At 55.3% G+C, this 20,437-nt stretch overlaps 1 protein-coding gene across 4 annotated transcripts in view; it reads right to left on the reverse strand.

Moving 5' to 3' along the window:
* Positions 1-13,870: 13,870 nt before the first annotated feature.
* TENM4 (teneurin transmembrane protein 4) overlaps positions 13,871-20,437 on the reverse strand; it is a 390,997-nt gene continuing 384,430 nt past the window's right edge. For all 4 annotated transcript variants that reach the window (XM_062198278.1, XM_062198277.1, XM_062198276.1 and 1 more), the window contains 2 exons: positions 17,700-17,842; positions 13,871-14,629 (listed from right to left, as the gene is read on the reverse strand). In XM_062198278.1, coding sequence (XP_062054262.1) covers positions 13,871-14,629; positions 17,700-17,842 — 902 coding nt within the window. The remainder of the gene's footprint in view (positions 14,630-17,699; positions 17,843-20,437) is intronic.

Genomic DNA, 20,437 nt, shown 5'->3' on the forward strand with positions numbered 1-20,437 from the left:
ACTGACCACCCGCCAGCTGCCGTTCCCTTTCTCTTCCTAGGTCAGAGGCCCAAGGCGGACAGCAGAGAATGACGGAGATTTGTTGTAGTGGTCAGCAGTTTGCAGAGAATTTGTCATGTGCGGGGCAGGGAGGCACTTCTCGGACCCAGGTGGAAGCAGGGTTCACACACCTGCTGGGTCTGATTTCTGCTTCTTTTTTTTGGCCAGGCAGAATTAGACAGAGACAGACAGAGAGAGAGAGAGAGAGTTATAGACAGTGAGAGAGAGACAGAGAGAAAGGTTTTCCTTCCGTTGGTTCACTTCCCTAACCCCGGTCTCCCATGTGGGTCCTGGGATCCAAGCACTTGGGCCATCCTCCACTGCACCCCCCAGGGCCACAGTACAGAGTTGGACTGGAAGAGGAGCAACCGGGACAGAATCTGGTGCAACTGGGACTAGAACCAGGGTGCCAGTGCCGCAGGTGGAGGATTAGCCAAGCGAGCCACGGTGCCGGCCTGAGTCCTGCGTCTTGTCCTCAGAGTTCCAGTGCCTCCCGTTCCATTCTGAACCCTCTGTGAGCAAGCCCAACCAGGCTCAGCTGCTCTCCCCCAGCAGCCTGGGAAGGGGAGAGGACTTACACCTGTGCACCTACCCACTCCTGGAGCTGAGGTCTTCAGGAAAGAGTGCTGACTGTGTGAGCAAATGCATGATGGGCGCAGGCGACTCCGGGGGACACACATTTCCCATTCGTCCTTGAGTCTGAGACATGGCCCGAGTAGTGATGGAAAGGGTATGCCCTGGAGTGGGATGGCTTTGAGGTGCAAATCTCAGCTCCTCCAATCGCAAAATGCACGTCCGTGACCAGTGCTTCAGCCTCTCCACCTTGAGAGCAGAGATGCTAGTTCTAGATAATACTAGTACTAGATAATATTCCTCTCTTATACTGATGAGATCAGGGCTAAATGATGAGGTGTACTTAAAGTGCTTAGAAAAGTGCCTGGCTAGGGCCAGCATTGTGGTGCAGTGGATTAAACTGTCACTTGCGATGCTGGCATCCCATATCAGAGGGCTCGTGTGAGTCCCTATTGCTCTGCTTCTGACCCCACTCCCTGCTGATGTGCCTGGGAAAGCAGCAGAAGACGGCCCAATGCTCCGACCCCGGCACCTACGTGAGAGACCCAGATGGAGTTCTTGGCTCTTGGCTCTGTCCTGGCCCTCCTGCTCTGGCTGTTGTGGCCATTTGGGAAGTGAACCAGCAGATGAAAGAGCTCTTTATTTCTTTGTGTCATTTGCCTTTCAAATAAATAAATAACTCTTTAGCAACAACCCCCACCTGGCAAGCCCAGGACCCGACACCGCCCGCAGGCCCCCAGCACACGCGGCCGGCGCGCGCTCCCCCTGACGCACGCAGGCGCCGACTCACCAGCAGCCCCAGGCGCCCGGAGCCCGCGTGGGATGGCGCCTACCCGCGCGCCAGCCGTGTGGCCCTGGCATCCTTCTGGCCGCTGCAGCCCCGGCCGCTGTAGCGTTTGCTGGAAGGCACTGCCCCGGGGTGAAACCGACACCCGGAGAGGAGAGGCGTCCGATCCCTGGCCTCGGCGGAGCCTCCTCCCCCTCTCCGCGGCGGTCTGCGAAAGGGACCAGTCCAGCTCGCGCGAGCTCGGTGCGTGGCTCTCCTCCGCCAAAAATTAAAAATAAATAAACGAATAACTCTTTAAACAAATGAAACAAAGAAAAGTGCTGGCCAACTGTAAAGTTGGCCTCCAGTCCATGCTGACTGCCACCCGAAACTTGCCTTGCTCTGAGCATGATTTAATCCACCTGCAGACACGTGCTTCAGGGAGCTACATAAAGGGCCTAGTGTGGTTGACTGGCATTAGGGATGGCTCTCACGAAACAGCAGCTCCTGCTGCTCCTCCTTGTTCCAGTTTGATCAGTCCTGACTGTTTGAAGACGCCTAAGCTAAGTCTCCAAACTCCACGAGTCACGAGTACGGTCTTGCCCACTTTCATCCAAACCCTGGGTTCAGCAGCAGTCCCTGCGGTTGTCTACATGGTCCTGGGGTCAACATGTTGCTCACTGAAGGAGCCTCCTCACAGTGGCCCACGGAGGGCGAGGCTCTGAGGCCGGGGCAGGCGTTCAGTACAGCAGCTGAGATGCTGCTCGGAATGGCCGCATCCCATAGAGTGCCCTGGTTCAAGTCCCCACTCCACTTGCAGTCCAGCTCCCTGCTTATGTGCACCCTGGGAGGCAGCAGATGACGGCTCAAATACTTGGGTCCCTGTCCCCTGTGTGGGAGACCTGAGTGGATATCTGGGCTCCTAGTCTCAGCCTGGCCCAGTTCAGGCTGTTGCAGCCTTTTTAGGATAAACCAGCAGATGGACATGCTTGCTCTCTCTGCCTTTTAAGTAAAATAAAAATGTTAAATGAGACAGAGGAGGAAGGGACCTCCAGAGCTAATTTTTTTCCATTTCCTTTTTGGGCATGTGCTGCTTTTGGAGCATCTTGTACGTATCACTGCTCAACTTTGGGATGCACTTCCGGTCAAAATGGTCCCTGGATGAAGTGCAGTGAGCAGGCAGGGGATTACTGTCTGAGAGGATCTCACCCATACTTTCCTGTAAGTGCCTAGAGACCAGGGAGAGTGTGACAGCTGACCACTAGGTGGTGCTATTAACATGAAGAAATCACCAGGGTTCAAGAGCATCTTCTGCCTGGGACCAGACACTACAGGAGTAGATAATCCTTCATTTGGAGAAAATATATTTGGGGTGAAATGGAGACAGAAAGGAGAATGTGCATAGGGTATGTGCAGAAATTTGCCATGAAACCAGCAGAGAAGGTCGAAAAGTCAAGTCTATTGGCCTGTCTGGCCTCTGTGCCCCTGTCCAGTCCTGAGGCCCCTGCTCTGCCACACCCACTCCATGCACCAGCTACCTGCAGGGCACCTTGGGGCCCTTTACCTACACGCTGTATCTGGAATGCCCTTCTGCATCCATTTCCCCTTTAAAACCATTCATACTTGCTCAATTTTTATTTATTTGAAAGGCAGAGAGAGAGAAGGAGGGAAAGAGACAGAGAGAGATCAATCCACTTTCTACCTGCTGGTTAACTCCCTAAATGCTGGCAAAATCCAGGGTTAGGCCAGTCCAAAGCCAGGAGCCAGGAACTCCATCTGGGTCTCCCATGGGGTAGCAGGGACTCAAATACTTGGGCCATCACCTGCTGCTTCCAGAGTGTGCATTAACAGGAAGCTGGATTAGAAGTGGAGCTTGGAGTTGCGTCCAGATGCTCTGATATGGGATGCAGGCATCACAAGCGATTCTTTTTTTTTTTCATTCACAGGCTTTTATTGGGATTCTGCTCCCAGGCGAGGTTCCCTGGTCCCAACAGAGCAATAGAGTGGGGGCCGGGGAAGTCGCACGTCAGAGATTGGGAGAGCTCCTTTTACTGATTCAGGGCATGGGAGTTAAAGGTTGAGATGGGTCTGATCCTCATTGGTTGACCTTTAGGCACCCACAGGGACCTTGACAAGGACTTTCTTCCCCGGAAGTAGGCCTCTCCATTCCTGGAAGTGTAGGCCTTCCTTCCATGCAGATCCCAAAGCTACCATCCCGACCTTTTGATGATAGGAAAGGGGGTGGCGATGAGTCTCTCTGGCTACTTCCTGCTGACTGGGGACGTCGTCTACAGGGGCCCGCTGGGGGTATCTTGGGGCTCCCCAGGGACAGGCATGTATGGATGGAGAAGCATCTGGTTGACTGCCTGGTTGCTGAAGGCTTTGGTTCATTCCATTATCACCTGATCACAAGCGATTCTTAACTGCTGTACTGAATATCTGATTTCCTTCTCTTAAGGCTTGGTTGGAGTGGTGCCTTCCCCCAGAAGTCTCCTGATCCTCCCTCCCCAGGCAGGACTGGCTGTGTGAGCTTCTTTGGTATCCACAGTCCCTGTACCGCCCCCTCTCAAAGGTCTTTGTCACTTAGGTGGACTTAGGCCTCAAGCACCGGGTGAGGATTTCCTGCTTTGGCTTTGGAGGGCAGACCTCAGCTGCCTCTATGCAGTCCCAACCCAATCTATGTGGAAGGGCTGCCCAGTCCCACTCCTCCAGGGCTCCAGGACCTTGGGAGTGCCTGAGAACGCGGCCAGTTTGTCCACACTGGGTAAGCAGTATGGACGGGTGTGTAGTGGCTACATCACTCGCACAGCTCAGTGCAAAATAAAAACACAGGAGCCCTCCCTCAGAAATGAAGATTTTGGGGACTGGCACTGTGGCATGGAGGGTTAAGCTACTGCCTAGAGTGCCAGCATCCCACATGGGCATCAGTTCAATTCCCAGCTGCTCCACTCCTGAGCAGCTCCCTGCTCAAGAGCCTGGGAAAGCAGCTGAAAATGGCCTAAGTGCTTGGGTCCCTGCACGCACGTGGGAGACCTGGAGGAAGCTTCCGGCTCCTGGCTTCAGCCTGGCTCAGCTCTGACCGTTGTGGCCATTTGGGGAGTGAACTAGCAGATGGAAGACCTCTCTCTGTCTCTTCCTTTCTCTAACTCTTCCAAATAAAATAAATAAAAAGCGAAGGCTTGCAAGACGGCGGCAGCACAGAAAGGCCTTTCTGAGCACAGGGTCTGGGGGACAGCACAGGTGACGGCACCCAAAGACCCAGCTCTGAGTCTGCAAGTGAGTGGTCTCAGGTGAACCTCGCTTCTGTCGATGGGACTTCCTGCCTGCTGGGAGGTGTTTTCCAGCCTCAGACTTTTCACAGGTGCAGCCCTTACATCACAAATTCCCCTACTTCTTAGCTAGAAAACTTAAGATAAAAATCAGTGAACTTGGAGTTAGGGAAACCAGGATCCATGTTTTGATTCCATCACTTCCTAGCACAGCCACGAACATCTCCAGGGCTTACACAGCTCATGAAGCCTACCACGAAAACTGCAGGTTCAAATGAGATTAAATGCAAAAAACACTGGATCTAGAGCCTACACCTGCTGTGGCTACTGAGCTCTCCCCACTGAGCCACACTGCCTGTTCTTGGAAGGAACTCATCAGAGTGAACAGGTGCAGACGTGGGGCGGTGCTCGCCCAGCGAGGAGGGCACAGGTGGGGACACCCAGCGATTACCTCCTGAGTGCTTCGTGGGCTTCGGCAGCATCAGGGGAGCCAGGCAAGGCCGGGGGCAGAATCACCCAGTCCCTGGAGAAGCTCACAGAATCCCCACATGTGAGATGCATTAAAAAAACTTGTACCAAGACTGCCTATACCAGGGGCTAGGGTTACAGTGAGGAGCAAAACGGGGTAGGGGGACTGCCCTCTGTTAGCTTGTTGCATGGGATGACTGTGTCCTATTCCTTTGGGTGCATCCCTTAGCCACCCACCCACCCACAAATAGCACTCACTAGCAGCCCTGCTAGGAGGCAGGGAATGGCCCATAGTCCACGCCGGGCGGCTCCACTGGCCTCCTTGGTTCACAATGAATGAGCACCGTGTGCCTTGCTCTCCAACAGCCAGCACTGGGAGTCATTGCCAGCAGGCTGAGTGTGGGCCACCACACTGTCCTGAGCCCAAGGGCACAGACAACCACAAGTGTTAGGAAACAAATCCCAGCAGGCAGCCCTCAATGGATGACCAACAGGTGCAGAGGAGCGAATGCCCTGGCCCCCAACCAGGACGGGGTGGACAGTTCCCAGCTGTGACTTCTGCACCCCAGCTACCCTCTGGGGCTTTGCTTGGTGTCACGCCCTTGACTGGCCTCTTTCTTCTCCCCTCCTCTCTCCCCCTTCGTCCACCTCTTTTTCCTGAGACCACTTCCTAGTCGCTTCCTTTCTGAAATATCTTAGGAACTATGCATGGGGGATGACAGAAAGAAAAGCAAAAAGCAGGCAGCCCATGGTCCTGATGTTCAGATCACTGCTCACCCTGCACTGTGATGCAAAGTGTCGGGAGAGTCACTGTGAATAATCAAGTACCGCTTGGCGAACTAACGACTCCGATTGGAGCACCTGCACATCCTCCCTGTAGCCTGGTCACCCTCCCTCACTTGCAGGGGGGAGCGGGCGGGAGGAGGTGGCTTTCCTGCTGGCTGGGACGGTACATAAAGCCCAGCTGCATCACATCAGCTCCAGGCACCCCCTCGACGGTGGGTCCTGCCTGGGGACGTGGAGCGTCTCAGGTTTTGCTGTGTGAAAAGGTGAGACACGCTACATGGGAGTGCAGTTAAATGTTTGCTTCCTGCTCACCCAACCCACCTCTCCCGGGAAATGCTCCCCACCCAGGTCTGCTTCTCCCCACTCCGGCTCTCCTTCCTTGACACTGCAGAAAGGGGCTTTTGCCGGGCCCACTTTCCCAGCACTTGGGCACCTGCCTGCCCCAAGCTGGCTAGAGTCGCCGAGTGTCTACTCAGACTCACGGGTTGCTCATGCTGGGGTGCATGAGGTGCCCTTGTCACAGCAGGGGCTGGGCACTGGGGCTGAGGCTGCTCCTGCTACAACAGGGTCATAGCGATGGGCCGGGGCCGAGCCTCAGACTCAGAGCCAGCCAGTGGTGGACACCAGGGCATCAACTGCCCAGCTCACCCGCCAGGTTGGCAGCCTTGCCTCGCTTGCCCCTCTACCCTGGTAGGCTCAGATACCTCCCCTCAGGGCCTGGCCACAGTGCCCACCCCATGGAAGGGACTTCTGTTCTCAGTGGGGTTAAGCCTGCCCAGATGCCCGTGTCCCTCCCCGGATGTGTGCTGCTTTCTGGAAGGGAGGAGGAACACAGCTCCTGCTGCCTGGAGGACGTGCAAGGTGGAAGGCTGGGGGCTGGGGGCTGGAGCAGCCCATGCTGCGGAATCCTGACTCCAGACATCAACAGCGGGCTACACCCTCAGGAAGGGAGCGCATTTCCCACAGGAGGACAGATTTCCAGTGTGGGCTTTTGAAGAAGAAACTTTCAGAGACAGGTCTGTGCGGACTGAGACCGGCGTGGGGTGGGACCGAGTGGAGAGTCTAAGGAGCTGGTAACAGGCCGGCGCTGTGGCGCAGTGGGCTAAGCCTTTGTCTATGGTGCTGCCATCGCATATGGGCGCTGGTTCATGTCCCAGCTGCTCCTTTTCCCACCCAGCCCTCTGCTATGGCCTGGGAAAGCAGAAGATGGTCCAGGTGCTTTGGGCCCCTGCACCCACGAGGGATACCAGCAAGAAGCTCCTGGCTTTGGATCGGCCCAGCTCCGGCCGATATGAACATTTGCGGAGTGAACCAGTAGATGAAAGACCGGCCTTCCCACCCCCAGTCTGTCTCTGCCTGTAACTCTGCCTCTTTAATAAAATCTTAAAAAGAAGTCGGCGCACACACACTACACGCTTCTCTGGGTGTGAGAAAAGACATGCTGGTACTCACGGTTAATGTTCTTTCCTTTAGATGTGTTTGCCACGGCCTGACGGACCGGAAGTCGGAGCCACACACAGCCTGGAGGGTGGGCTCTAGCGGGAGGTGAGGCCCCCCGCCCCGGGGGTACGCTGAGAAGGAGCTGGCCCAGCTCTCCACCGCTGCCCTCTCCCCCAGGCCGTGCCCCCCCAGGTGTGAAAGCCTCAGGTACACCTGGCGGCAGGTGCTGGCTGCCGTGCGGCCCACCGTGGGGCATGCAGGGAGGAAGAGGACGGGAGGCGGGCAGGGCCCAGTGCGCCTGCTCCCTGGGTGGCAGGTTTCTCCAGTTAAGGGCGTCTGAAGCGCCTGGCTAAGTAGCTTATTCTGCACTCAGGATGAAGGAGCCTGTTAGCAGTGGCAGAGCTGATGGGGCACCAGCTGCAGATCATGGAACACACCCTGTGCCTACTAATTCAGAGCTCCTGGGGGTCGGGCCCTGCAGTCTGGTTTTGTTTTTTTTTAAATATTCATTTTTTATCTAATTGAAAGAGAGAGGGAGAGAGAGAGAGATAATCTTCTACCCACTGGTTCACTTCTGAAATGGCCATAACAGCAGGGGCTGTGCCAGGCAGAAGCCAGTTGCTTCTGGGTCTCCCACATGGGTGGCAGGGACCCAAATACTTGGGCCATCCTCTGCTGCTTTCCCAGATGTATTAGTAGGGAGCTGGATCAGAAGTGGAGCAGCTGCGACACGAACTGGTGCCCATATATACCATGCCGGTGTTGCAGGCAGAGGCCTTACCCACTATACCACAGCGCCGGCTCCCAGTCTAGGTTTTAGTAAGCCCTGTGGTGATTGTGATGCAGGCTACAACTTGAGGGTTGCTGGGGTGGTGTGAAGAGCACTGGACTTTGCAGGCTGGAGGGGTGAGGTGGGTGGGCAGGGCTGGGAATGGGGAGAGGCAGGAGGGGCCGCTTGTGTTGGTTCAGTGCCTGCAGTGTCTGAACCACGAGCTCCTCTGTGCCCTCTCTTAGAGGTGACCGGGGCTGCGCCCAGGAAGTGTATTACCTCCCTTGTAGATGGAGAACCCCTGGCTTTGGTGGGCTGAGTGGCATCTGGAGGATCACACAGGATGTGCTAGCATCAAATTCTGCAGCCAATTTGGCTTGACCCCCAAAGCATGGTTTTTTCTTTTTCCCCCACCACTGCCAGTGCCCCGCCACTGGGCAGCCAGGCCTGAAGCCCCCCCACCACGTCCCCCCATGGCCAAGGTGGAAGGGATGAGGCCTGCTGGTGTTCTGAAGCTAAGGGACAAGCTTTCTGTTCTTACTCCTGTCTTAAAAGGCAAGTAATTGAATTTTCATAAGGTTCGCCATCACACCTGGGAGCTGGGCTTGGCAAATGTGCTTTCCTGGAGACCAGCTGTCGCCCCCGACTCCTAGCTGCCAGGTTAAATGTGAGGTTAAGTGAGAAGAGAAGGATGAAAAATTACCTGCATGGTGTGATTGCAACCGCCTGAGTTGAAAAAAAAAAAAGGCCTTGAATAATACGTGGGGAAGAAAACCCAATGCTAACAGCATTTTCTTCCTTCCTTTTTTTTTCCTCATGAGCTGTAGGCTGGAGACGCGTGCGTTTATTTTTAGAGTGTGACCATCTGTACCCCTTGTGGAGGGTACTGGCATTGGGATGGCTTTGAGAGCCTCACTCTCGCCCCTTGGAGTCTGTCTCTGAGGCGAGGGCGGACAGCAGCAGGGACAGGCTGAGGTCTGGGGAAGCCACGCGGCAGTAGCGTGCTGATGTCACTGGTGCATCCAGCCGCAAGGTTGGGCCTCTGGGTCCTCATGGCCCTCTGGAATCCCTCCCCAGGACAGCTGGGGGCTTGGGATGGAGTTGTCTGCCAGGCTCTCCTGCTGTTTGTTAGCCAGCACCAGAAAGTGCACACCCCGGCGAGAGCTCTGGCTGGGACAGGCCAGAGGAAGCCATCCAGAACAAAGGGCATCAGACACCTTTAAACACAAAATATTCTTTTATTTGTCAACGAAGGCTACACGGGGTCACTTCTGGTTTTGTTTGTTTTTCTAGAAGGTATCTACATCTGTATGTATTTACAGCCTTGTTGGTATTTACACAGTCAAGAATACAGTGTTAGAAACACAAAAGTGTTGAGAAAAAAAACTTCTCAAAATTAGTTCCAGACTTCAGGAAAACGATTTCCACGTGGTAAGGCCGGAGTCTCCAGGGTGGCTCACCCAGAGGCAGCTCGGTGCAACGTCCTCTCGCCCGAGCTGCGGGCTCTGAAGTCCTCAGGACAACGGGCAGATGTGGACACGTGGGATTCTGGCGCTGGGTGAATCCAGGGCCACTGGGGCACCGCCAGGCACCTGCCACTCAGCTTCTGCCAGGGGGAGCTGCACCTGCTCTGGCTCACTCCTCCCTCAGCAGTTTGCCCTAGAAGAAATCACATTGTGTTGGGGACCAGGAGGTCGCCCGGTCTCATGCCTTTGGCATTCTGCAAAGATCAAGAAATGCAAACTGGCCCCACCAGGGCCTCTCCCACTGGGATCTTCCACATTCCTAACGCAATTGAAGAGCTCCCCATCGGCTGCGGCAGTCCGGGGCACGAGGCTGGTTTCAGAATGTAAAGGTTGGAGAGGATCAAGGGTCTGGTCTCTCCGTCACCTGAGCAATGAGTCTTTAAAATGAGTTTGTTGTTTTTGGAAGGTTAAATGCAAGGGCCCCGGATGCAAAGTTCTTTTTTTTTTTTAAATCCCCTCCCCTCCAATAAAATATAGACAAGTGTATAAACCTGGCTGGGAATGAGGTGCCTGCAACATAAGGAGGGCGTTTAGTCCCAGTGAGGAGAGACAGAGCGGCTTCTCTCGGGGACCCTTCAGGAGGTGGGTCCCTGGCCAGGACCAGGAGCCACCTCCGGGACTAGTGGCTGCTGGGAGGAATGAAGAATCGACTTGGCCTTGGGCACTGGGTGATCAACCCCCAAAGCCGGGGCCCCTGCTGAGGGCCAGCAGGCTCACATGCTGGCTGCTGGCCGCAGGCACAAGGCTGCACACGGGAATGCTGCATTCCACCGCTTCACACTGCAAGCCTTCTCTTTGCATAAAGGAAATCCCTGCCATCCAGAAAGGTGATTCTTAAAAGTCACAGCTGCAAAGGTCCTTTTTATTTTAAAATAAATTTCGATTCTTTGTTGTGCACTCATAAAACACCAGCCCCACGCCATGCAGAGGACTGGAAGCACACACACCTCCTGGCCATTCTCAGCCACTGGACGCTTGCTCCCTGAGGGACTGCTCTGAATCCTCCCTCTCCAAGAGCAAGTCAGGCACTGGTGCGGTCCTTGGCGTAGTGCTCAGCGAGCAATTCTGAGACCAGGGTCAGAGGCTGACCAGGCGCGACTTCCGGCTCCCCTCCCTTCTGTTGTCATCGCTCTGCCCTCCAGGGTGAGCAAAGAGGAAAGCTCATGCTATAGACACCAATTTTGAGGACCACCGAAGTCCTAAGGTGGCGGAGGGGCTGGGGACCAGGGCATGACTGGCAGCTGTGGAGGGTGGGCAAGAAGGCAGAAATTGCCCTAAAATCAATCTCTTTCTAGGGTCAGAAGGCAATGTGCTGCAGAAGCATGACCCCGGGCCAGTGTGGGAAGGAGGGCTGGCCACTCCAACGAGGGCACAGGTTGAGTTTGGGGGGTGCCAGAAGGGCAGGTGCCATCATGGATGGGATTTGATGCTGGGAGTCCAAAGAGGCAAACGGGACTCCAGCTTCTGCCTTCCAACTCACCTTCATGGAATTGGGACTGCTGGTCTCAGTAGGAGGCCAGGCTGCGAGGGCAGGGCCTGTGTTACCTCCCAGCCTAAATGGAAACCAACTCAAAAGGATTGGAGTCAGACCAGCTGCAATACAACAGCACCAAGGTGAAACCAAGGTGCATGGTGCTGCCCGCCCCCACACTGAGATCCTTTCTCTAAGGCTTGGGTGTGCTTGAACTTCTGCCCCCTCCACCCCCGTACCTGGGCCTCCTTGGTGGTCTGCAGCCCAGGGAAAACAGAAGATCATTCCTGATGTTCAATCTTGTCTGTGTTTTTGATCCTTAGCAGATCACACTATTCCTGTGGAGACTGGGGCCGGAGGGGCCGGGGAGGGGTAGCGAGATGGTTCCCTTGACCACATGCTTTGACCTCCACGTAGACACCCCCATCTGGTCTTGACCTATGGCAGGTGGCCAGGATGAGGCTGATCAACTGGGCCAATAGGCAGGAGGAGGCCTTTGCCCAGGGGTGCTGCGCATATCAAGAGTACATCTTGTGAAGCCCAAGTCTCTTTTGGATTTAAAAAAAAAAAAAAAAAAAAACAAAAAAAAAACTTGGGCTTTTCAGGCCAGACTGTTTTCCATGGCATCCAGGAACGGTCCAGCCAGACGGGAGCACCATCACCAGCTCATGCCGTGCACGGTGGGGCCCGAGGGTCACTGTGTCTGACTCCAGAGGCCACGGGCAACCAGTGGACACACAGGCCAAGGCACACTGTTGCGGCAGTGTGACTTTTTTTCTGGAAACAGGAAGAGCACTTAGCGAAACACATCCTCTAATCCCAGTGGGATGACGTAAGGCGAAATCTCTTCTCCCCCAGGAGCTCTGGATGCCTCCCTCTGCCAGGCAGAACCCAGCCTGCACGCTGCTCCGATTCTCACGCACTGAGAGACCTTCTCGGTTTCATTAACTCGTGTAATATTCTGAAGACTCCGTGAATAAGGCTATAAAGGTGCCATGAGCTTATCAGTCCAACAAGGTTTCCACGGGGAATAGCTCAGACTCGGAATTCATTTTCCACACTTAATGTAAATGTAACCCATAAAAGTTCCATTTTCTAAGAAGCCCAACTCCAAAGGAAGCATTTGGCTCCCCGTCCTGTCTCCCAGAGCCTCCTGTGAGCGGTGATGACCATGGTCAGCAGGTGGATGACCCCGGATTGGGATCCTCTCACTGGGAGCTCCTCGCTCTTGCTGTGGCTCTCCCTTGCCCCCAAGGCTTCCCTGGCCTGGCCTGCTGATGTGGCCATGCCCTCCGGTGTGGGATGGACCTGCTTCCTGGTGACACGTGCAGAAGCAGGGCAGGCCTGACCTGCCGGGTCCCCGGGGGTGTCAGCCTCAGCGGCCGTTCTGACCCTGCTGAGGTTGTACTTTGCTGCCAGGCTGCCCCACATCAGCTCTTTCTTCCTTTCTCCTGAGCCTTTTGGAAACGCAGGCTGGGTTTCTCCATTAGGGAAGCTGTTCAGAGGAGCTTCACAGGAGGGGCGCCCTGAAGAGCCCCTCCCGCTGCCCCCAGCTCTGCGGCTGCAGGCACAGGCAAGGCCCTGGGGACTTCAGGAACTGCTTAGAAGGGTGCTTGGCTCACACCTTCCTCTCTTTGGCTGACTTGTCGTCTTAAGCATCTTTCCCGAATTAAAGGCCACCGAGCACCTCTCTCCACACTCCTGTGTCTCAGCGGTGGCCCCTGAGCAGTGGAGGGAGATACCCAAAGTCAAGGGGACGGGGCTTCCCCTGGGAAGGCAGGCGGTACCCTTGCCACCACTGCCATCCTCTGCCGCGGTGCCCAGTGCTGCTCCCCACAGCTGGCTCTGGGAGAGAGGAGGAGGAGAACAGGGAACACGATGAAGGATCAAGCAATCACAGACGTCTTGGATGCGTTCACCCCTTGGGGAGGACAGGGCTCCCGGCCCCAGGATGTTGTCACCCCACTCGTGGGGGCAGGGGCGGGGCAGGGGGAGGACCCCCCCCCCCCCCCGGGAGACACTTTCTCTATCCCAGCATGGGGGACAACGACACAGGTTTTGCAAAAGGGGCAGGGGTCTCACTGAGCATAGAAATAGGAAGCTTAGACAGGGGCGGGGGGGGGGGGCGGGGGAGGAGCTTGAACAAAGTGCTGAACGACATCATGAAACTCCCGGAGCAGGATGAAGCCGTCTGTGGTTCTCCGGAGGCACGGAGCACAGCGAGGACAGACCCACCACTCGTCCGCAGGAGCCTGGCTACGGAGCCTCCTCCCCTGGAGAGGGGGGCGCGTGCCAGCCCAGGAATCTCCGCACCCCTCACTCCTGCCCAATCGAAGCAGAAAGAGTCGCACAGGAGACAAGTTAGCACAGACACTCGTGTCGCACATCACACTGGGGACCTGGGGACAGAGGAGGGACACCCCCCAGGAGATGCTTCTCAGAGAGGAGGAACAGACCCCAAACAACAAGGAAGAATCCTCAAGGGAAAAGGGAACGAACGACAATAAAGTTTTCATTGTGATCACACTACAGAAAAAAATACCTTCTGTTCTTTGCAAAAAATGTGTGAAGGCCAAATCTGTGTTTTTCTTAAAAAAAAGCATGTTGCATGAATTACAATGCAACCAGTATCTTTTTGTTTGTTTTCTGCACTTGTTAAAAAAATGATTTTTTTGTTTTGTTTTTAAAGTACAACACAGTCAGGTGTGCGGCCACAAAAGAGTAGCTGTCTTTGGCAAGAAGTCCAGGCCTTGGCCCTCTCTGTCACCTTCGGCCCATCTCGCTCTGTCTCATGAAGTGGATGTTGTTGGCGCTGTCCGACAGTTCTGGGTACTGCTCGACCGAGAGCACGAAGAAGCCGTCGTAGCCTTGCACCCGCCCCGTGTTCAGCACCTGCTGCTTCTCCCCCTCGGTCCAGGCCCGCAGGCCTTCCTCCCCTTCCCGCAGTCTCTGCTGCTCGCGAGCCCAGGCCTGGTGCACGGCCCTCTGCCGGGCCAGCTCCAGCACCCGCGCCTTCTCCTCGTCCAGCGTCGTCCCGTAGCGGGTGTTCAAGCACAGTGGCCCATACTGCAGCTGGACGTCTGTGTACCGTCTAGTCCTGCCACTGAGCATCGTGTTGATCTGGGACACGGTCACGTTGACGCCGTTCTCCAGGGTCCGCCGCCCCCCACTCAGGCCCAGGATGGCCAGGTCGCCTTCGGAGGGCCCTGGTTTCACGAAATAGTGGGTGTCCACACCGTCGATGGTGAAGTGCAGGTTCTCCAGGTAGTGGGCGTTGTTCAAGATGGCGGCCACCCTCCGCCCATCCTCGTTGGCCACACTGATGATATCTGTGGTCACCCGGCCATCCTTCAAGGCAAACTTGACCCCCTTGCCGAAGATGGAGCCACTGGACGCAAACCTCTTGGTCTCTGGGGCCTGCTGGCAGCTGGTGATGGTGGAGCCATGGAGCTGGTCGAAGCGTTCTAAGGTGATGAAGGCCTTGAGCTGCTTCTGCACTTCACACTGCACCCCGAGGATAGACTGAGAGGGGAGGAGAGAGACAGAGTAAGGCAAAGGGGAAGAGGCCCCAACACAGAGCTTCAGTGCTAGGTCAGGTCTACATGTAGCTATTAACCAGTTATTAACCTACTGCCGACCACCAGCCCGCCCTTCAGACACTGTCCAGGGAGCGTCTTACTCTGTGCCAGGTCCTTTTCTGAACTCTAGAGACACCAAAATGAATCCGACACCATCCTTGGGGCAGGGCGAGATAGATAGGACGGCGGGCATCAACCAGCGCTCTAGGAGAGCTAACGGCAGTGGCTCTCGTACCTGCTCATCTCATCTTCACAGTCACGTTATACAGCAGGTTCTAGCGTTACTCTGATCTTACTTCTAAGGAAATGAAGGCTCAGAGCGTTTGGAGCCGGCCCACAGTCAAACGGCTGATAACAAGTGAGCTCAGTGTCCAGGGCTGAAGCGGCTCAGCCTGAAGGTGGGGAGTGAGGACAGGCTCGTGCTCGGGCTGGGATTTGAAGCACGGGTGGGACGATGTCAGAGGGAGCCATGGCAAGGAGTGCATTCTGGGCATGGCGGCACACTGAGACAAATGGTGGTGATTTCTACAAGGGGACCTTGAAAAGCCCAAGGAAAATGTACAGAACGGTTATGGAAAAGCTGTGCGTGGATCTCAAAAAATTTTTTTAGATAAATAAATGTATCTTAAAAAATTCATTTTTTTTTGAAAGGTAGAGAGGGAAGGAGGGAGGATGAGGGAGGGAGGGAGGAAGAGAGACAGAGGGAGAACAAAAGAGGGCGCTCGTCCTTGAGTGGAGACAAACAAAAGGAACGTGGAAGTAGAAGATAGTGTGGGGAGAGCTTTGGTGGAGGGAGAGACAGGGAGCCACCAGCACACAGAGTGGCAGAATCCCACGCTCCAGAGCTAGGGAGAGAGGGAGGGATAGCAGGGAGGGGGAGGAAGGGAGGGAGCCAGAGAAGAAAGGAAGGAGGGAGGGAGGGAGGAAGGGGGGAGAGGGAGAGGGGGAGGGAGGGAGGAAGGGGGGAGAGGGAAAGGGGGAGGGAGGGAGGGGGAGAGGGAGGGAGGGAGAGAGGAAGGGAGAGGGGGAGAGGGAGGGAGGGAGGGAGAGAGAGAGAGAGAGGGAGGGAGAGAGAGATCTTCCATGCCCACACCAGTAGGGGCTGGGCCAGGCTGGAGCCAGAAGCCAGGGTGTCCTGCAGGGCGGCAGGGATCCAACGACTTGAGCCGTCACCTGTTGCCTTCCAGGGAGAGCATCAGCAGGAAGCCGGAATCAGGAGCAGCACCCAGGCACCCTGACGCACGCCGTAGTGTCCCAAGCAGTGATGAACTGCGGTGCCAAACGTCTATCCTGAAACTTACCTTCCAACTACCTTTCTGTGAACTTTCTGAACACCCTGTTCTACTGCTCCCCGTGCGTCACGCATCTCAGTACACGAATTTCAAGGAGGGCCTCTGCCCCGCAGTGCTCTGGGGGCCCCTCTGGCACCCTGCTCTTGGCTGCTCTGGGTGGGGGGGGCTCCTAAACACCTGAGCTCAGGACCAGGGAGCTCAGGAAGCCATGCTCAGGAAGCCTCCAGGGCCTCATCAGCGACTGAGAGAAATGGCCTTAGGAACAGGCCTATCGGCTTCTCGCTGAAATTAAGTCCTCTTTATAATTAATAGAACCCTGTCTGTGAGCAATTATTTCCTAGAGTTTCACAAAAGCTGGAGTGCTCAACAACAAAGATCTCCGATGCTTGCCAAGGGCAGAAATCAATAATTCATTGACAGGCGAGGCTGGCAAACAGGCAGGCCTTGTCGGGCTGTATGGGGGTGCAGAAGGGAGCCTGGCTGGGGGGTGGGGGTGAGGGAAGAAGAGCTGCGCTGTTGGACCGAAGGTGCTGGCCCCAGGGAGGGCGGGGCCAGCCCAGAGCGCCAGAAAGAGAAGGGGCTGTGTGGCCGGGCAGGCTTGGGGTCTCCTTCTGCTCCTTTCCAGCTGAGAGACCCTGGTCTCCGGTTCTGTAAGGGGTGGAGCGGGGGAGGGGACAGACACCTACCTCACTAGCTGCCGGCTCTCCCTGCACCTGTGTGCTAGCCGGGTACAGGTGAGACCCAGAACTTACTTTCTTGGGGCTCGGCCCATAGTGGAGGGGAAGGAAAGGCCACCGGAAGTAGAATACAGTGTGGGCAGAGCTCTGGAAAAAGCCAGGGAGCCACCAGCGCACAGAGTGGCAGAATCCGGTGCTCCAGAGCTGGGGGGAGGGAGGCAGCCCGCTGAGGACTCTGGGATTCGGTCTGGAATGAGCGACACCAGCAGCGTGCCACCTGCTCTCCTCCTGTCTGCTGGCCCCGGCGCTGGGTTTCCTCAAAGTCCTGGCCTCTGCCTGATTCACTGCAGCCCAGGGCCTGGCATGGAGTCGGCTCCTCGCACAGAATTTGTGAATGGAGTCGGGGCCGGAGGCGGGGAGAAATGAGCAAGGAACGCCTGAAGTGAGCAGGCGAGATGAGCTTGTTTGTAAGGACCTTTTCAGCTATAAGATTCTGGAGTCTTTGAAACTCTGTCATAAAAGGAAATTGAGAGTAACTTTTCTTTCTTTCTTTTTTTTTTTTTTTTTTTGAGCACCTACAGCAGGCTAGGTACAGGACTCAGCAGGATGATATAGACAACAGGGTTGGAATCCCTGCTCTAGCCTTGCCTTGCTATGTGACACCGAGAAGGCCTCAGGTGTTCGATCTGTGAAATGGGAACAGTAACACCAGGGGGATAGCTCGAGCTATGTTATACAGAACGTTTCCCACAAGGCCAGGTACACTGCGGCGCTCAGACAATGCTGCATTAGTATTTAGGACACACTTCTCACCTGGCACTTTTGTCTGGCTAGTGACAAAGGCTTATTGGTTTGGTGGAATGCCACAGAACAACACAGGCAACTCCTCAAGGCGGTCTGTGAAGAGCCACTGAGCATCTGTGGCACAGCCTCTGCAGGGCAGTGGAGGCCCACAGGGGTCTGGCTTCCTGGCCCAAGCCTCCCCGAAAAGCTGGTGGCGCCCCCTGCTGGAACATCAGAACGGGCACCCACAGGTAGAATGTACCTTGCTGTTATCCCACTCCTGCGTTTTCATCTGAGTGTGGACAAGCTCATAGGAGGGTTCCATGGCGTCGGTGTCTGGTGGGGGATAGCCAGGGATCACGTTGTGCAGCTGGAATCCAAAGGTGAGCAGCCAGCTGTTGACGTCTGGGCAGGAGAGAAGCAGAAAGATCGCCATGGAGTAAGTGGCCCTCAGATGTGACTTGTCCTGGGTGGGGGACAGCCGGAGGCAGGCTGCAGTGGGAGGACCCTGACAGCTGCAGGTGGGACCGGCACTTGGGAAGATGGGTTCACAGTGTCAAAGCCCAGTGTGCCTCTGGGGCCCGGGACCCCTTCCCTCCTGCGGATACACCCAAGAGACAGGAATCTTAGGAGAACCTGGGTTTCCTGACTCCCCTTTCTGATTCCAACCCCGGAGTCCTCCAGCCTAATACCGGGGGGCGGGGGGCTGTTGATGTATGCAGGATCACCCGCTACCCCTGCCACCGACTCCCCACTTGCACCCTCATCATCAACAGGGGACTCTAGCAAAGCACAGCTGGCGCCAAAGGGGAGTTCTTACTGACTGACTTGACTTCACTTTAGAAGCAAACTTCCCCAGGCTGGCGCTGTGGTGTAGTGGGTAAAGCTGCCACCTGTGACTCAGGCATCCCATATGGGCGCCGGTTCTTGTCGTGGCTGCTCCGCTTCTGATCCAGCTCCCTGTTAATGGTCTGGGAAAGCAGTGGAAAATGACCCAAGTGTGTGGACCCCTGCCACCCCCACGGGAGACCTGGAAGTAACTCCTGGCTTCAGCCTGGCCCAGCCCTGGCAGGTGCGGCCATCTGGGGAGTGAACCAGCAGATGGAAGCTCTCTTTCGTTCTGTCTGCAACTCTTTCAAATAAATATATAAATCTTAAAAACAAAGAAACACACTTCCCCACCTCTCCTGACCCTTTTTGGAGTGACCAGAGCCCTGGGGCCATAGTGCCACTGGGCATGGAGCTGTCTTGTACCAGAGATCAAAAACTGTGCCTCTGACGGCCCATAGAAACCACTCAGCCTTCTGTGTCTTTATCCTCCCATCTTGTACATCCGTAGACAGGGTATTAATGGATTTTTCTAACACTTCTTGGCGATGCTAATGATCAAATGTGAAGTGGAAGCAATGACAGGATTTTGCAAGGTGCATTGGGTTCTCTGAGGACTGCAATCAGAAAGCCAAGGCACTAGGACAAGAAAGAGGACTCTGAGTGGCCCATTATTGCCAAGTGCCTGGGCCTGACCTTGGGGTTGCGAGGAGAAGCCTGGATCAGAAATACTGCCAAGGCCCAGGAAAGCAGGGCGACTGTCACGACTGCTGATGGAAGCTGGGAAGCTTGCCTCCATGCCTTTAGGAAAAATGCTGGAAAGGAATTCATTCAAGGCCTTTTCCACAGCGCTCTTCTGAGGAGCTGGGAGTTCTATTCTTCCTTCTATGACTTCCGCCGTAGATGCTCCCCCCAAGTCAAAAAGCTGCTCTTTCTCTGCCCATTCTGACTGTCACTGCTGCTGTCTGGGAGTGATGGAATGCCAGCAAGAGTCATCCCTTTCTCATGTGGACAGCCTTGGTCTTACAAAGTACATCCAAATCCAAGAAAGACAGTTTTGGCGTCAGACGGAACAGAGCTCTGATTCCAGCCTCGCCATTTCTTAGCGGGTCGGCCACTTTACCTCTTTCCTCCTCTGTACATGGAGTCAGCAACCCCCACCTCACAGGCTTCAAGGCAAGATTAAGATTAGACCGGCACTGTGGCACAGTGGGTTAAACCACTGCTTATGACGCTGGCATCTCATATGGGAATACTGGTCCAGGTCCTGGCTGCTCCTCTTCTGATCCAGTTTCCTAATACTTTGCCTGGGAAGGCAGTGGAGAATGGCAGTGGGAGACGGCCTAAGTACTTCTGTCTCGGCCACCCAGGTGGGAGACCAGGGTGGAGTCCCTTGCTCCTAGCTTTGGCCTGGTTCAGATCTGGCTACTGTGGCCTTTTGGGGAATGAACCAGCACATGGAAGAGCTCTCTGACTCTCTTTCTCTCTCTGTTGCTCTGTTTTTCTTTTCTGTTCTTTTTTTCCCTTCAAGATTTATTTATTTGAAAAGCAAAGTTAGGGGCCAGTGCTGTGGCATAGCAGGTAAAACCGCCACCTGCAATGCTGGCATTCCATATGGGTGCCGGTTCGAATCCCAGCTGCTCCACTTCCAATCCACCTCTCTGCTATGGCCTGGGAAAGCAGTAGAAGATGGCCCAAGCCCTTGGGCCCCTGCACCCCTGTGGGAGACTCGGAAGAAGCTCCTGGCTCTGGCCCTTGCAGTCAATTGGAGAGTGAACCAGTGGATGAAAGACCTCTCTCTCTCTCTGCCTTTCCTTCTCTCTCTGACTTTCAAATAAATAAATAAATCTTAATAAAAAAGAGGATATCTTCCATCCACGGATTCACTCCCCAGATGGCTGCAATGGCCAGAGCTGGGCCAGGCTGAAGCTAGGAGCCAGGAGGTTCATCCAGGTCTCCCACATGGATGCAGGGGCCCAAGCACTTGGATCATTTTCTGTTGCTTTTCCCAGGTGCATTAGCAAGGAGCTGGATTGCAAGTGGAGCAGCCAGGACTCAAACTGGCACCCATATGGGATATCGGTGCTGCAGCTGGCAGCTTAACCTGCTGTTCCACAGTGGGCCCCCGCTTTTCAAATAAATAAATAATAAATAAATCTCTGGAGCCGGTGC

Source organism: Lepus europaeus, chromosome 7 (assembly GCF_033115175.1).
Source record: "Lepus europaeus isolate LE1 chromosome 7, mLepTim1.pri, whole genome shotgun sequence".
NCBI lineage: Eukaryota > Metazoa > Chordata > Mammalia > Lagomorpha > Leporidae > Lepus > Lepus europaeus.